The sequence below is a fragment of the Erinaceus europaeus genome, chromosome 1, assembly GCF_950295315.1.
Source record: "Erinaceus europaeus chromosome 1, mEriEur2.1, whole genome shotgun sequence".
NCBI lineage: Eukaryota > Metazoa > Chordata > Mammalia > Eulipotyphla > Erinaceidae > Erinaceus > Erinaceus europaeus.
In genome coordinates, this window is record NC_080162.1 from 144,271,281 (window position 1) to 144,290,383 (window position 19,103).

The window sequence follows — 19,103 nt, forward strand, 5'->3', positions numbered from 1 at the left end:
GAGTACATACTGTATCGGAGCTCCCATGTGGTAGGCTGGGGCTTGAACTGTGGGAGCTCCGAGATTTCAAGAGTGTCAGAGCATTGCTGCAGTGTCTCCCCTTTCTTTGTGTCTCTTTTCCTCACCTTTCTCCCCATCTTTCATGCTCCCTCTCCCTCCCTCTATCTAGAGCAAGAGTGGGGAGGATCTGTCCCACAGACATAGCAAATTTCTGCTCTGGCCTTGCTAAGACAACCACAGGTAGGACTCAAAAGTCAGTAAATATAGAAGCTTTTGTCATAATCACATTAAGTGTTTATTTTTAAGTTCATAATTTTGTATGGCCCTCAAATGATGTTATAAATAGCCCATGACTCTTGACAGAGAACATTTCCCCACCCTTGCTCTAGAGAAAAGAAAAAAAAAATGGTCAAGAAAGTCAAAGAAATGAAGCTCAAATGAGTTTCCTGGCTAGAGACACTCATCAGTTTTCAGAAGCATAAGTAAGGGAGCATGGAAAATAACCCTTCAACAATTAAGTCAAATAAATGCCGAAGGCAAGAAATCCTGTAATACAGATGGTTTCATATATTCATCAAATAGATTTTGTATTGTATTTTTTGACAATTTTTTTAAAATACAAAGCTCTCCACCAGTTTCCCAATAGAGTAGGCCACCTAATATTCTCTACATTGCTTCAATTTAATCTGTATGCAGACTAAATGAGCAGTAGTCAGAGGCCTAATTTATAGCATCAAAGGGCTTCATGCCTGAGGCTCACAGGAACCAGGTTCAGTTTCCAACACTCCTATAGGCCAGAGCTGAGTGGTGTTCTGATTCCTATTTAATTATTAATTTGCTTGTTTGTTTGTTTCTGAGCAAGAGAGTGAGAGCCTAGTATCATGCGTTAGCACATTCAAGTCCTGCAGTTTCCTGTTAAGTCACCTCTTCTGCCACTAAATCTCACTTTTTTCTATTTAATTTTATTTTGTTGTTTTTGTTGTTGCTGTAGCCAAGGATTCACCAGCCATAGTCAACTTGTTCTGACAGAAAGAGAGAATGAGAGCGGGGCCAGGCAGTGGTAAACCCAAATGGGTGCACACATTATAGTGCAAAAGGACCCAGGTTCAAGCCCCTGTTCCTCACTCTCAGGGGAAGAATTCCACAAGTGGTGAATCAGTGTTCCAAGTGTCTACCTGTCTCTCTCCCTCTTTACTTCAGCCATCTCTCTCAGTTTCTCTCTGCCCTGTCAGGTGAAATAGGGAGGGAAAAAAAAGGATAATAGATATCAAGAGCAGTAGATTCATCATGTAGGCACCAAGCAGCCCCCCAACAATAACCCTGGTAACAATTCAAAATAAAACAAAGAATGAGAGAGACACCACAGCACCCAGGCTTCCTCCAGCACCACGTTACACCTACATGGTGTAAGGAGACTTGCACCTGGGCCACATGCAGGCCCTCACCCAGGTGAGCTATCTTTCTAGCTCCAACATCTCATTTTTAAAAAAGGAAGAAAGGGGAAGAAAGAGAGAAAGAAAGGAAGAAAGAAAGAAAGAGAAAGGAAAAAAGAAAGCAAGAGAGAAAGGAAGAAAGCAATCAAGCAACCGGCTCAGTGAATAGAATACAGAACTTGCATGTGTGAGTTCAATCCCCAACAACAGATATGCCAGAGAAGAACGTCAGTCTCTTGCTCATAAAAGAAATGAATGAATCTTTTTAAAAAGAGAAAAACTATTACAGACCAAAAGATATCTAGGAAACCTACCAAATTAGGAAAGCAGGTGTTCTTTTTCTGCACACTATTCTAAATAATCACAGTTGTTTTGAGAATCAGAATAAAAGGTTGAACAAAGACTGAGACTGGGTATGAGGTGTAATTGGGGTTTGTTATCATTACTTAGGTGGGGAGATTATCGAGGGTACAGTAGTTGTGCTTCATTAAGTCCCTCCTCTGTGAGAGCTGTATCCCTCTGTGTCCACAGAGCTGAATGATACCTAGGAATTACTTTGAAATACTCAAAGAAAGCCCAACAATGAGAGAAAAGGATAGTACAAGAATAGATAGTATTGCTCATTGTCAGAGATGGATGATGGGTGAAGAGAATTCACTATAACACTCTCCACATTTAGGTTTGGAAGTCTCTTGAATAGCTAACATAAATATACAAGCACTTTAATAGATACAGAATCTTATAGGCTCTGAAGCTCATTTCTTTTTTTACTATTATTCTTTTTAGATAGATACAGGGAAAGGTGAGAGAAGGAGAGAGAGAGAAAGAGAGAGAGAGAGAAAACAACACTGCATTGTAGCTTCCTTCAATGCAAACCTGGATTACACACAAGGAAAAGCAGTTCATTACCCAAGTGAGCTATTTGGCCAGACCAGCTCATTTCTTTTAAGATTTATTTATTCATTTCAGAAAAAGGCCAGAGCACCACTCTTCTCTGGTATGTGCAAAGTCAGAAAGAAAAAGTTGATTTCCTCCAAAGAAATGATAATCTATACAGAAAACTGGAAATAACAATAACCAAGTTACTAGAATAATTTTCCTGGGTCAGGAAGATGTGAAGTGGCAGCACACTAGACTTGCAGGCAGGAGGTCTCGGGTTTAATCCTCAGCACTGTCAATACCCAGAGCTGTGAGGTACTCCGATCAGAAGCAAAACCAAAAATAAACAAAAAAAGAATGTTGTCAGAATAAGTCTTTAACAAGGGAGTGATAAAGAAAATAGCCCAGATGGCATTTATCCTCAATGGGCAGAGAGAAGACTCAGCTGAGGTAGGGACATAATTAACCTCAAAGCATTCAAAATATCCCAGTTCTTTCCTGTATCACTTAGTTTTCTAAATAGATACAGAGGGATAAAGAGAGAGAGAGAGAGAGAGGAGGGAGAGAGAGAAGACTGCACATAGCACTGTTCAGCATATGTTGGTGCTGGTGATAGAACTTCAGAATCTCCAGTATGGTGGGGGCCATGATTGATATTATACATAGAGAACTCCAAAGATGCTACCAAATAATTCCTGGAAATAACTAATATGTTCAGTAGAGTAGCACAATACAAAATTGATACACAAAAGCCTGTGGCAGTTCTGTATATAAACAAGGAATCAAAGGAAAAGGAAATAAGAAACTCAATCCCATTTACAATTGAAACCAAAAGATAAAATTCCTTGAGGTGACTCTTACAAAGGAGGTGAAGGACCTTTACAACTAAAACTATAGGACATTGCTAAAAGAAATAGAGGACACACAGAAGTGGAAGAACATTGCCTTGTTCCTGGATTGGAAGAATAAACATTATTAAAATTGCCATCCTACCAAAAGCAATCACAATTTCAGTGCAATCCCTATCCAAATTCCAATGGCATTTTTTAAGCAAATTAAACAACTTGTCCAAAAATTTGTATGGAACCACAAAAGGCCACAAATTTACAAAGCACTTCTGAGAAAAAAGAAAATATATGGAAGCATCATGCTCCCCAACTTCAAGGCAATAGTAATCAAAACAGCATGGTACTGGAATAAAAAATAGACACTTGGATCAATGGAGCAGAATAGAAAGCCCAGACATGTACCCACATACATACAACCACTTAATATATAATAAAGGGTCCAAAACCATTCAATGGGATAAAGAAGGTCTCTTCAACAGATGGTGCTGGGAAAATTGGACAGCCACATATAGAAAAGTGAAACTAGACCACCATGTAACACCAAATAGCAAGGTCAAATCAGAATAAAGATCTGGATACTAGACCAGAAACTAAAAATTATAGTAGAAAATGTTGGTGAAAGTTTGCAAGGCCTTCACATCAAAGATGTATTTGGAGACTCAACCCCCTGGGTATATACATTGTTGAGCGCGGGCCGCGGAGAAGAGAGAGGGGGTCCAGAGCGAAGAGGAAACACAAATCTTTATTTGCGCTGGCACCTCAGAGTTGGGTGCTAGAGAAGTAGGTTGGGCCATGTGGAGGTAGCAAAAATGGCCGCCTCACGCAGTAACCTTTCCTGCGTCTGAACACCAGAGTGGCAAGAGAGTGAGGTGCGGAAAACGAAGGGTTTTTATAGTAGTAGCTTTCACGAGAATGGGAAGGGGGAGGAGTAACCATAACACTCCAGGATAGGACGATAACTCTCATGAGAATGGGAGGGGGGAGGAGTAACCAAAGCACTCCAAATATCACGGGGATATAGACAATGTCCTGAGGGCACAACATGGTGGAACAGGCACTCCCAGAATGTCCCAACTCTCACGGGAACTAGCAGTAGCCTGAGGGGACAACATGGCAGATGTGACTACATCGGCACAATTTCCCAGCAGGTATAAGTAAAGAAAATAAGAGTAAATAAACATGATTACATGAAACTAAAGAATATCTACACATCAAAAGCAAACTATACACAGATAACCAGGCAACCCAGTAAATAGGAGAAGATACTTGCACATCACACATCAGACAAATGATTGATATCAAACATTTATACAGAATTGATACAGATCTACAAAAGAAGCAAAAATAACCCAATAAAAAAGTGGGCCAGAGAGTTGGGCGGCAGCACAGCGGGTTAAGCGAGGACCAGTATAAGGATCCCAGTTGGAGACCCTGGGTCCCTACGTGCAGGGGAGTCACTTCACAGGTGGTGAAGCAGGTCTGCAGGTGTCTTTCTCTCCCTCTCTGTCTTCCCCTCCTCTCTCCATTTCTCTCTGTCCTATCTAACAATGACAACATCAATAACAACAATAATAACTACAACAACAATAAAAAAAAGACAACAAGGGCAACAAAAGGGAAAATAAATAAATAAAACTAAAAAAATAAAGTGGGCCAAAGAATCAGACAGTTTTCTAAAGGAGACCCATGGCCCATAGACACATGAGAAATGCTCCACTTCACTCATCTTAGAAAAATGCAAATTAAAACTACACTAAAATACCATCTTACACCTGAGAGAATGGCTTACCTCAACAGATCAAGAAATAACAGATGTTGGAGAGGTTGTGGAGAAAAGGGAACTTTGCTTCACTGCTGGTGGGAATGCCAACTGGTGTAGCCTTTTGTAAGACTATATGGAGATTCCTTAAACAAATAAAAACATAATTGCCTTATGACCTAGCAATGCCAGTGGACACTCAAACACTAATTATAAAAAACATATGTACACCTATGTCCATAGCTGTATTATTCACAATAGCCAAAGAGTAGAAGCAGCTTAAATGCCCATACACAGATGACTAGCTACAGAAGTTATGGGATATATATTCCATGGAATATTACTCTGTGATAAAAAAAAAGATGATATTGTGTCCTTTGGGACAAAATGGATGGAACTGGAGGTAGTTATACTTAGCAAGGTAAGTAAAGAGATAAAAGACAACTACCAAATGGTTTCACTAATATGTGGAATCTAGAGATCTGATTTACATGAACTGCCAAAATAAATCTAAACAAAACAGAAGCAAGCAAACTGTAAGACTTATGAGAACTGTGGTGGTTATCTTTGGGAGGTTGGAGAGTGGGGATACAGAACTTCGGTGATGGATGTGGTGTAGAACTATACATTGTAATCTTATAATCTTGTAACAAACTATTAATAACAAATAAAAATATTTTTAAATAAATAGACATCTATTTAATACATGTGAAAGGCCTTGGGTTCAGTCCCCAACACCACTTAGAGGAGCTACACTCTCTCTCCCCCTTCTTCTTCTTCTAGCGTTTGCCCTTTTTCTGTAGCCAGTCAACAGTGTCAGGTTGAGCCTGATGTAAAGTTTCGAGACCTCCTTTGAATCTGGAGAGGTGGCAGTCGTTGACTATGTGGGTCATAGTCTGTCTGTAGCCGCAGGGGCAGTTCGGGTCGTCTCTGGCTCCCCAGCGATGGAACATAGCTGCGCACCGGCGCACCGGCCATGGCCTGTTCGATAGCGATTGAGGAGGGCCCAATCATAATGTGCTAGGTCAAAGCTGGGTTGACGCTTGCAGGGGTCTGTGATGAGGTGTTTGTTCTTTACCTCAGCTGACTGCCAACTCTGTTTCCAAGAGTCTGGAACAGAGAAGTTCAGTGTAGGCGTAGGGGACCAGATAGGGTGACGAGATGTCAAGCATTGGACAGGGTGGGCAAAGATATCCGCGTATATTGGCAGGTCCGGTCGAGCGTAGACATGGGAAATGAACTTAGATGATGCCGCATCCCGACATCTCTCCCCTTCATGATGTATTAAATAAGCAGACATTTATTTAAAGCCTGTCACGTCACAATGTGGGAATGATGTCTAGAACTCTAATCCTCATCAATTTAACTCCACCTGGCCATTATCTTAGTGTCTCACTGACACCCACCCAGTGCTTCAGGGTGAGCCCAGGGACTCCTTCACTCCACACTCGTGCTCCATCCACCACACCACACCACTGCATACACAGTCCCTGTCTGGGCATTGTCTGTGCTACGGTCTCACTGCAGCAGCAGAAAGGAATGATGTGGGCTTCTCAGCATCAGAGCACAGGACTTGCACACTCAAGGCCCCAGAGGCTCCAGTACAATCACTTGTACCAACTATGCCAAAGCTCAGAAGTGCTTCAGTCTCATTTTTCTCTGTCTCTGTCTCTCTCATACAGAATAGGTGATATAGATAGATAGATAGATAGATAGATAGATAGATAGATAGGTAGATAGATAGATAGATAGATAGATAGATAGATAGATAGATAGATAGATAGATATCACTGGGCTTGCAAGGCCCCTGAATTAGATTTCCTAACATTTCATATGCCTGAGTGATGCTCTGCTTCTCTTTCTCCCTCCACCCCTCTACCTATCTCTATCTTGGTAAATAAAATATATTTTTAAATAAGGGCCAGCAAAATAGCTCATGTGGATAGTGCACCTGTTGGAGCCTGACCCCCACTGCACTAGAGGAAGCTTCAGTGCCCCAGTATCTTCACCTTTGTCTCTCTGTTCCTGTTTTTCTCTATGTATCTTGGGGGTGGGGAGGAAGTCAGTTCTAAGCAGAGAAACCCAAGTGATATTAACATAATTAAAAAGTAAATAATAGCCCTAGGCAGAGGACCTTCCCAATGTGTCCAGGAACTTCACCTCCCCAGTGCCCTACCCCACTAGGGAATGATATAAACAGGCTGGGGGTATGGACTGACCTGCCAATGCCCATGTCCAGTGGAGAAGCAATTACAGAAGCCAAATTTTCCATCTTCCAAAAAAAATAATTTTGGTCCATACCCTCAGAGAGGGGGAGAAATGTTAGGGGAAGATGACTAGAGGGCTCTGAAACACACTTCCATTAGGGCCCGGAGAGAGAAGGGGGGGGGAAAGGAAGGACATTCAGAAGTAATAGGTGTAGGTGTGACTTAGAAAGGAATAGAAGGCAGGATCATCAAAAAATGAGTAAATAAATATAGATATAGCATTATAGAAGTAATAGTCAACCCATACCTGGGACACTGAGAGAACTACTTCAGTTTCCAGTGGAGGGAATGGGAACACAGAACTCTGGTGGCAGGAAAGTATCTTAAATTTTGTAAATAAGGGTAGGCGGTAGTGTAGTGAGCCAAGAACACACAATTATGAAGCGCAAGGACTGGTGTAGGAATCCCCGTTCAAGCCCCCGGCTCCCCACCTGCAGATGGGTCACTTCACAAGCAGTGAAACAGTTCTGCAGGTGTCTTTCTCTCCCCACTTTATCTTCCCCTTCTCTCTCGATTTCTCTCTGTCCTCTCCAACGACAGCAGCAACAACAACAATAAAAATAACAGCAACGATAAACAACAATGGCTACAAAAAGGGAAAAAAATAGCCTCCAAGAGCAGTGGATTCACAGCACAGACACCAAACCCCAGCAATAACCCTGGAGGAAAAAAAAAATTAAATCACTAATAAAGGGAGTCGGGTGGTAGCGCAGCGGAATAAGCGCACGTGGCTCAAAGCTCAAGCACTGGCGTAAGGATCCCGGTTCGAGCCCCCAGCTCCCCACCTGCAGAGTCATTTCACAGGCGGTGAAGCAGGTCTGCAGGTGTCTATCTTTCTCTCCCCCTCTCTGTCTTCCCCTCCTCTCTCCATTTCTCTCTGTCCTATCCAACAACAATGACATCAATAACAATGATAATAACCACAACAATGTTAAGCAACAAGGGCAACAAAAGGGAAAATAAATAAATATTAAAAAATTTTTTAAATCACTAATAAAAAAAAATCAGGAGAATTCGACTTCCGGAGGCGGAGCTACGAGCAGCAGATCGCTTTCTCTCCTCTCCTCTCCTCTCCCGGATCAACTAGGAATACCAAAGGAGACCACCCGGACCGAAACAAGACAGGACTAGAATGACCACAGGAACCCAGTAAATCACCTGTGAGTACAAACACGCATGGCTGGTGACAGAGAGGAGAGAGGGGCCTAAGGAGAGATTAAGTGACTGCTAACAGTTCAACAGTTTATCAGTGGAGACACCACCTCCAGTCTGATCCACCAACAAGGGGACAGCTGAAGGGAGGAGAGGACTCCCCAGAGACTCACCAAGTGCAACTCTGAGTCTCCATTGCTACTACCCTCAGAATCTGGAGCAGCAACAGGGAGGGACACCAGGGGACAGAGATCTAACTGGGAAACTCAGGAGAAGACCTATACCTCGGTAGCATAGCTGAGGGGCTGTGAAAGTCTCTTTGCATAACCACTGGTTTATCTCTGCCACACCCTGCTTTATCTCTTGGTCGGGAGTCAGTGATTAAGCTAAGAAACCTATTGATAGTTTAAAAGCCCTCAGGCTCCCACAGCCTACAGGGAAGAAAAAAAAAGAGGCTTTTACACCACTGAGCTCCAACTCAGGGATTGAAAAAACTGTTAACTTCCACCACTGTAAACCCTTTAATTAACTTACTTAGACACAAGTCAATCTAGGCAATTTGAAAAGTACTGATAAAGGGAACTCATAACATAATATATAAAATGGTTAAAACAACAAGAAAAAATATTGGAGACTCGAACCAGAACAAGAGTCCAGCTAAAAGTCCTCCAGAGGGTGAAGCACAAAACAACGAGTTCAACATCCAAACATTAGCTAAGGAAATAATAACAGGAGTGAGTAAAGAATTTGAAAAAATTGTAATCAGACATGCAGGAACAACAAATGAGAATGTGGAAGAAAATTCTAATAATCTCATGGTTAATAGAGAGCTGAAAGCTGAAATCGCTGAGCTAAGAAGGCAACTAGCTGAACAAGCTAAAACAGTATCAGAACAGGGCAACAAAATAGATGAACTCCAGAAAGCAGTAGAGGGCAGAGAGAATAGAATCAATGAGGCTGAAGACAGAATTAGCAAGATTGAGGATGAATTAGAGACAACTAAAAAAGAAGTAAGAGATCTCAAAAAGAGATTAAGAGATGCTGAAAACAACAACAGAGTCCTATGGGATGACTTCAAAAGAAACAATATACGCATTATTGGCTTACCAGAGGAAGAAAGAGAAGGAGAGGAAGAAAGCATTCTCCAGGCCATAATAGCTGAAAATTTCTCTAGTCTAGACAACACCAAAGACATAAAGATTCAAGAAGCCCAGAGGGTCCCAAACAGAATTAACCCAGACCTAAAGACACCAAGACATGTCATACTTAGAATGGAAAGGAATAAGGATAAAGAAAGGATCCTCAAGGCTGCAAGAGAAAAACAAAGAGTCACCTACAAAGGAAAACCCCTAAGATTAGCAGCAGACTTCTCCATACAAACACTACAGGCCAGAAGAGAATGGCAAGATATCTTTCGAGTGCTCAATGAGAAAGGCTTTCAGCCAAGAATACTATATCCTGCTAGACTGTCATTCAGACTAGATGGAAGCATCAAAACCTTCTCAGACAAGCAACAGTTGAAGGAAGCAACCATCACCAAGCCTGCCCTGAAAGAAGTTCTGAAAGGTCTCCTATAAACAACCAGACCACCACAAATAGGACATATATCAAAACACTCTAAAACTCTTCAAGAATGGCGTTAAAATATCTTCAATCTTTGATATCAATAAATGTGAATGGCCTGAATTCACCTATTAAAAGACACAGAGTAGGAAGATGGATCAGAAAACACAACCCAACAATATGTTGTCTACAGGAAACTCACCTAACTCAACAAGACAAACACAGACTTAAAGTGAAAGGATGGAAAACTATCATACAAGCCAATAGCCCACAAAAAAGGGCAGGAACAGCTATTCTCATATCTGACATGATAGACTTTAAAATAGATAAGATTAAAGAAGATAGGGATGGACACTACTTAATGCTCAGAGGATCAGTCAATCAAGAGGACTTAACAATTATTAATATCTATGCACCCAATGAGAAGCCATCTAAATACATCAAACTTCTACTGAAAGAGCTACAGCAATATATTAACAGTAACACAATCATAGTAGGGGACTTCAGCACCCCACTATCTCAACTTGACAGATCATCCAGGAAGAAAATCAGTAAAGACATAAGGGAGCTAAATGAAGAGATAGATAAACTAGAACTATTGGACATTTTCAGAGTCATTCATCCCAAGAAACTGGAATACACATTTTACTCAAATCCACATGGATCATTCTCAAGGATAGACCATATGTTAGGCCACAAAGACAGCATCAGCAAATTCAAGAGCATTGAAATCATCCCAAGCATCTTCTCAGACCACAGTGGAATTAAACTAACACTTAACAATCAACAAAAGATTAGTAACAGTCCCAAAATGTGGAAGCTCAACAGTACACTTCTTAACAACTTCTGGGTCAAAGAGGAAATCAAGGAAGAAATCAAAATATTTCGAGAGTTCAATGAAAATGAAGACACAAGCTATCAAAATATTTGGGACACAGCTAAAGCAGTCCTAAGAGGGAAGTTCATAGCTATACAAGCACACATTAGGAAACAACAAAAGGCACAAATAAACAGCCTGATTGCACATCTTAAAGACCTAGAAGAAGAACAACAAAGGAACCCTAAAGCAACCAGAAGGACAGAAATCACTAAAGTTAGGGCAGAAATAAATAACATTGAGAATAGGAAAACCATGCAAAAGATCAATGAAAGTAAATGTTGGTTCTTCAAAAGAGTAAACAAAATTGACAAACCTTTAGCCAGACTCACAAAACAAAAAAGGGAGAAGACCCAAATAAATCGGATAGTAAATGAAAGAGGAGAAATCACAACAGACACTGCAGAAATTCAACATATCATGCGAGGCTTCTATGAACAACTATATGCCACCAAGCTAGAGAACCTGGAAGAAATGAATGATTTCCTAGATACCTACCAACTTCCAAAACTAAGTAAAGAGGAAGTGGATAACATGAACAGGCCCATCACAGCTAATGAAATTGAAACAGTTATCAAAAATCTTCCCAAAAATAAAAGTCCTGGACCAGATGGTTTTACAAATGAATTCTACAAAACTTTCAAAGAAGAACTAATACCTCTACTTTTAAAAGTCTTCCAGAAGATTGAAGACACTGGAATACTCCCTGCCAGCTTCTATGAAGCCAACATCACCCTGATACCAAAAGCAGACAGGGACACAACCAAAAAAGAAAACTACAGACCAATATCTCTGATGAACATAGATGCGAAAATATTGAACAAAATTCTAGCCAACCGGATACAGCAGTATATCAAAAAGATTGTTAATCATGACCAAGTGGGGTTTATCCCAGGCATGCAAGGTTGGTTTAATATACGTAAATCAATCAATGTGATCCACCACATCAACAAAAGCAAGACCAAAACTCACATGGTCATATCAATAGATGCAGAGAAAGCCTTTGACAAAATACAACATCCCTTTATGATCAAAACACTACAAAAAATGGGAATAGATGGAAAATTCCTGAAGATAGTGGAGTCTATATATAGCAAACCTACAGCCAACATCATACTCAATGGTGAAAAACTGGAAGCATTTCCCCTCAGATCAGGTACTAGACAGGGCTGCCCACTATCATCATTACTATTCAACATAGTGTTGGAAGTTCTTGCCATAGCAATCAGCCAGGAGCAAGGAATTAAAGGCATACAGATTGAAAGAGAAGAAGTCAAACTCTCCTTATTTGCAGATGACATGATAGTATACATGGAAAAACCTAAGGAATCCAGCAAGAAGCTTTTGGAAATCATCAGGCAATACAGTAATGTGTCAGGCTATAAAATTAACATTCAAAAGTCAGTGGCATTCCTCTATGCAAACACTAAGTTAGAAGAAATTGAAATCCAGAAATCAGTTCCTTTTTCTATAGCAACAAAAACAATAAAATATCTAGGAGTAAACCTAACCAAAGAAGTGAAAGACTTGTATACTGAAAATTATGATCACTACTCAAAGAAATTGAAAAAGACACAAAGAAGTGGAAAGATATTCCATGTTCATGGGTTGGAAGAATTAACATCATCAAAATGAATATATTACCCAGAGCCACCTACAAATTTAATGCTATCCCCATCAAGATCCCAAGCACATTTTTTAGGAGAATAGAAAAAATGCTACAAATGTTTATCTGGAACCAGAAAAGACCTAGAATTGCCAAAACAATCTTGAGAAAAAAGAACAGAACCAGAGGTATCACACTCCCAGATCTCAAACTGTATTATAGGGCCATTGTCATCAAAACTGCTTGGTACTGGAACATGAACAGACACACTGACCAGTGGAATAGAATTGAGAGCCCAGAAATGAGGCCCCACACGTATGGACATCTAATCTTTGACAAAGGTGCCCAGACTATTACATGGGGAAAGCAGAGTCTCTTCAACAAATGGTGTTGGAAACAATGGGTTGAAACATGCAGAAGAATGAAACTGAATCACTGTATTTCACCAAATACAAAAGTAAATTCCAAGTGGATCAAGGACTTGGATGTTAGACCAGAAACTATCAGCTACTTAGAGGAAAATATTGGCAGAACTTTTTTCCGCATAAATTTTAAAGACATTTTCAATGAAACGAATCCAATTACAAAGAAGACTAAGGCAAGTATAAACCTATGGGACTACATCAAATTAAAAAGCTTCTTCACAGCAAAAGAAACCACTACCCAAACCAAGAGACCCCTCACAGAATGGGAGGAGATCTTTACATGCCATACATCAGATAAGAGTTTAATAACCAACATATATAAAGAGCTTGCCAGACTCAACAACAAGACAACAAATAACCCCATCCAAAAATGGGGGGAGGACATGGACAGAATATTCACCACAGAAGAGATCCAAAAGGCCGAGAAACACATGAAAAAATGCTCCAAGTCTCTGATTGTCAGAGAAATGCAAATCAAGACAACAATGAGATATCATTTCACTCCTGTGAGAATGTCATACATCAGAAAAGGTAACAGCAGCAAATGCTGGAGAGGGTGTGGGGTCAAAGGAACCCTCCTACACTGCTGGTGGGAATGTCAATTGGTCCAACCTCTGTGGAGAACAGTCTGGAGAACTCTCAGAAGGCTAGAAATAGACCTACCCTATGACCCTGCAATTCCCCTCCTGGGGATATATCCTAAGGAACCCAACACATCCATCCAAAAAAAATCTGTGTACACATATGTTCTTGGCAGCACAATTTGTAATAGCCAAAACCTGAAAGCAACCCAGGTGTCCAACAACAGATGAGTGGCTGAGCAAGTTGTGGTATATATACACAATGGAATACTACTCAGCTGTAAAAAATGGTGACTTCACCGTTTTCAGCCAATCTTGGATGGACCTTGAAAAAATCATGTTGAGTGAAATAAGTCAGAAACAGAAGGATGAATATGGGATGATCTCACTCTCAGGCCAAAGTTGAAAAACAAGATCAGAAAAGAAAACACAAGTCGAACCTGAAATGGAATTGGAGTATTACACCAAAGTAAAAGACTCTGGGGTGGGTGGGTGGGTGGGGAGAATACAGGTCCATGAAAGATGATGAATGACATAGTGGGGGTTGTATTGTTAAATGGGAATCTAGGGAATGTTATGCATGTACAAACTATTGTATTTACTGTTGAATGTAAAACATTAATTCCCCAATAAAGAAATTAATTATTAAAAAATAAAAATAAAAATAAATCAGTCAATCGGGAGTCAGGTAGTGCAGCTAGTTAAGAGCACGTGGTGCAAAGCGTCAAGGGCCGGCTTAAGGATACCGGGCCGCTCCCCACCTGCAGGGGAGTTGCTTCACAAGTGGTGAAGCAGGCATGCAGGTGTCTGTCTTTCTCTCCCTCTCTGTTTTCCCCTCCTGTCTCCATTTCTCTGTCCTATCCAACACCAATGACATCAGTAACAACAACAACAACAATAACTACAACAATAAAAACAAGGGCAACAAAAGGGAATAAATAAATATTTTTTTTAATTTTTAAGAAAATCAATCATAGGGGACCCAGTACAACATACATGTTACCGTACACAAGGTTTCAAGCCCCAGACCACACAGAGGAGTACCTGCAGAGAGGGAAGCTTCATAGCTGTTAAGCAATGCTGCAGTGTCTCTCTTTGTCTCTTTCTTTTTTTCTCATAATTGGTGAGAAACAAAAAGAAGAAGAAAAAAAGGAAGGAACGGTAGAGTCATTTAGGCACTGAACTCCAGCAATAACTCTGATGGCTAAATAAATAAAATTTCTCTTAACAAAAAAGAATAAGAGTCAACAAAATAGTTCACCTGGATAGATAGAGTGTTTACTTTCAACAAGCACATGGCCAAGGTTCAAAATTAGACCCCACTGCCCTGCAGGAAGCTTTAATGTTGTGATAACTTTCTTCCCTTCCTCCCTCTCTCTCTCTTTTTCTCTCTCTCTGTATATATACATGTCAGCCTGGTGCAGTTTAGTCCAGTAACAACAACAATATATGAAAAAAATGTAAATAGATGCATGTATGTGTGTATCCATTGTATATTTATACAGATATATGTATGTGTGTATATATATATATATGTAATAATATAAATACCTATTTAAATAGATATTTTATCAGAAATACTTGGCTGTATGTTTTGTAAAACTCATAGCTGAAAATGTCAATCATATGCTCAAAAACCATCCCCAGCATACTTAAGCATATTCTGATAACTGACTCAAGTTTCAAGTCTTTGAGTATAAATTGCAAATTGAAAGTGAATAAAACTAGATTTCAGTTCCAGCGATTGGGGAAGTAGCTTGGGCGAGGGGCTGGGGGTGGGAGCAAATGGCCTGTAACAGGAGGTCTCTCATGCAGCCCCCAGCAGCAAATATGCCAGAAAGATGCTCTCTTTTCCTCCAACGAATATATATATATATATATATATATATATATATATATATATATATATATATATTTTAGAATTATAGTTCCTCAGGTGCCACACTGGCCAACCTGTAGGTCTTGTGGTTACAGAGTACAACTCCACACAGAGCTGCCAATGCTTCATTCCCTGTGATTGACTTCTGTCAGCACAGGCACAACAACAGACAATTGTAGAGCACTTTCTCTCCAGCACAGGATACTAGATCTGAGAGCTCTCCATGCTGACTGTCCATAGGCCTGATCCCCTGCAGGGTCACCCACTCAAGATAAGGGTGTCAAACCTATCCAGTAATAAAAGGGGGGGGGGGACTAGGGAGGTGGTGCTATGGATAAGGCATTGGACTCTCCAGCATGAGGTGCTGAGCTCAGTTCCTGAGATTGCAGGCTGATGCTTTGGTTCTTTCTGTCTCAAATAAATGAATAAATATTTTTAAAGGGCAATTTTTATTGAGTACACAGTGCTAGGACTACAGATACTCATGCAGAAAAGAATGGATATGAACTCAAACATAAATTAACTCAAAACAGACCAAAGACCCAAGTGTAAAAGCGAAAGTCATTGCACTCTTAAAAGAAACAATTATTCCTTAGATTTAACACCAGAAGCATAAGTAGCCAGTATAAAAATGAGTAAAGCTGTACTACACCAAAGTAAAATCTTTGTGTATCAAATGATACCATCAAGAAAATGGGGGGGGGGGAGCAGTGGAGTGTCCTGTTGAATGCATACATTACCATGCACAAGGACAAAATTAGATATCCATGTCCAAGCCCTAGGATGCTTTACAAACTGTGAAGCAAGTGCAGCAGGCACCTCTCTGTCTTTCTCCCTCTCTATCTCCCAGTCTCCTCTCAATTTCTGTCTATCCTATCAAATAAGAAATAAACTGAAAAAAGGGGGGAAATGGCTGCCAGAAGTGGTGGATTGGGAGTAGATAGCATAATGGTTATGCAAAGAGACTCTCATGCCTGAGGGTCCAAAGTCATAGGTTCAAATCCCCCACACCACCATAAGCCAGAGCTGAGCAGTGCTTTGATAAGAAAGAAAAAGAAAGAAAGAAAGAAAGAAAGAAAGAAAGAATTTTTAAGTGTTTTTAAGTTTAATTTGTTGTTCAGGCACTGAGCAATAGCCCTGGTAATGAAAAATTAAAAAATAATAATAAATAAAATTTAAAAACAATAAAAACCTAGGATTTTCTGGTCTCATAAAATAAGTAAATAAATTAAAAAAGAAATAAAGTGGAAAAAAACACAAACTATTAAATGAGAGAAAATATTTGCAAATCAAACATCTGATAAGAAAATATGTGCACATATATTGTACACACAGAGAATTCTTCCAACTTAACAATAAAAAGTTTAAGCATCTCCATTTTTTTGTGAGCAGAAATATTCAATCAACATTTTCAGAGATACACAAAAATCAGCAACCCCATAAAAAGTTGTCCAACATATTTAAAATATTGGGGAAAAGCAAGTCAATACCCATAGTTAACTTTGCAGGTCGTTAAGCAGCACTGACCTTGCCCTGACCCCTGATCTTACCCTGACCCCTGACCTCACCAACAGGTTTTTCCATCACAGCAGCCACTCAAATGAAATGGCAACCCCATTCAGCTGAGATTTCTACAACATGTAGAATTCTAAAGCCCATCTGCTACAGATTCCTAGAATACCTATAGGGATGGGAAAGGAAATACGTTTTTCAAGAAACCAGATAGGGACACACAGCCACCATCAGCCCAGGAAGGACCTTGTATTGAGACTTGTGTCCTCATCACAGTAGCAGCACTGTCTACACACTGGATGCCCACACTCACGTCTGAGGTGACACTCTCAGAAAAGAGATGTGTAGAGCACTTTGGGGATGGGGTGGGGGTCCTCCTCTCTGCCTCTGACACCCAGGAGGCAGGTCTCTGCTTCTTCGTACAGGTGACCCAGTGGGTAGAACATGGGATTTATATGCAAGGGACCCAATCCCCAGTACCACAGATGCGAGAGCTGTGCTCTAGTCTTTCTCTCGAAAGAGAGAGAAAGAGAGGAGAAAGAGGAAGAAGAAAAGGAAGAGGAAGAAGGAGGAGCAGGAGAAGGAGAAGGAAGAAGGAGGAGGAATAGTAGGAGGAGGAGAAAGGGAGAAAGAAAGAGAGAAAGAAAATGATATGGTAATTGCTGAAAAAAAAAAATGGAATTCCCAGAGTCTCTGGCAGTTCTACTCTGAGTAGAAGTATCTGTGCATGTTCATGGCAGCATTGTGCAGAATAGACAAAAGTTGAGAGCAAGACATCACAAGCCAAACTGTGTCCACCCTGCTCCTCTCCCCTCTGCAAATTCACATGCTGAGGCCTTGACCTCTGGATCTTGAGAATGCAGCTGGCTTGGAAAGGTCTTTGAAGAAGTCATTTGCATCAAATTAGTCATTAGTTGCACCTTACCTTAATATAATTGGGAACCTTTTAAGGAGGGGTAATTAGGACAGACATACTCTGGGAAGACCTCATAAAGATACAAGATAATCTATCTTTACCATCCAAGGAGAGAAGCTGTAACGGAAACCCACTTGCCGGCACTTGGATCCCAGGCTTCTAGCCTCTACAACTATAAGAAGAGGCATTTCTTTGGTTTCGTTACAGAAATAATCCCCATAGCACAAGACTAGAGCCGGTTCTTGGTGAAAGAGAGGAGTGGTTCTTGGTGAAAGAGAGTTTTATTACACCGGTGTATAGGAGACTCCAGATCACTCTGGGAAGCTCTCCCCTACACCTTGGGAAAACCCACAGTTTTATTGTCATCCCCCTCCCCAAAGGGGCGGAGGGAGCAGGTTTATTTCGCTATTACAAAGTAGGCAGAAACAAAGGCGATCTTTCACATAATTGCTATACATGCTTCTTACCTGTGGCCTTGGTATGGGCAGAGACGGGGAGGCCTAGTGCCTGGTATGTATCAGTCTGAAGACAGCTGGATTCCTCCCTAGTCATCTTTTACCTTGTAACTTCCTAATTACCCCTCCTTAAAAGGTTCCCTATTATATTAAGGTAAGTTGCACCTAATGACCTCATTTGATGTAAATGACTACAGAAGAGTTGCCGCCAGAAGGTTCCCAGAAATCAGGCCTCCCGCTTGGGTTGGGGGAGGATTCTGCAGACTATCTCTCTGCAAATTCTGCTCCCACATTTGTCCCAGATGATGTTTACGAAAGACTGCCTCCCTTGCAGATCTCTCTCAGTCCTCTCTGGCTCCATGAAAAGGAGCGGGCTCTGCTGCAGAATCTGTTCCCTAAAACCTCCAGAGCTTTATCTGGAAGCATTAAGTCTGCATCCAAGGACCTCTGGGACCAGAGAGATGAAATCCAGGCAGGAAGGGCAGTAAGAGAGTGCAGTTCCAACTGTTCCAACTCTGGCCTCCAGAGGGCGGCAAACAAGTGTTTTGGAAAACACTACAACCAGATTGAGGAGGAAGCTGGTTTAAGGAAAAGTCATTGTGTGAGCTTGGTCGGTTGCCCACAAGCTCCACCAGGCTCTCTTTTTTCTTAAATTTTCTCTGACGTATTGTTGGTGTTATTTGTTTACTGGCAAGGCTTTGCTGCTGAGGCTTTGCACCTTATCTACTGACAGGTTTCTTTCTTTCTTTCTTTCTTTCTTTCTTTCTTTCTTTCTTTCTTTCTTTCTTCTCTGCTTTCTTTCTTTTATCATCCAGTCAGTGAAAGGCAGAGATAGATGGAGAAACACTACAACACCAGCCCACAACTAATGAAGCTTGCCTTTGGTATGATGGTCCCCAGTGATGAGGGACTCAAACCTGAGTCCTTGCTTTTGGGAATGTGTGAGTTCTA

At 40.8% G+C, this 19,103-nt stretch overlaps 1 protein-coding gene across 1 annotated transcript in view; it reads left to right on the top strand.

The window, feature by feature from the left end:
- The window catches only part of LOC132541425 (LIM domain-containing protein A-like), a 31,188-nt gene extending 12,384 nt beyond the window's left edge, over positions 1–18,804 (top strand). The window contains 3 exon segments of the mRNA XM_060202131.1: positions 16,957–17,125; positions 18,289–18,306; positions 18,487–18,804. Coding sequence (XP_060058114.1) covers positions 16,957–17,125; positions 18,289–18,306; positions 18,487–18,804 — 505 coding nt within the window.
- The last annotated feature ends 299 nt before the right edge of the window (positions 18,805–19,103 follow it).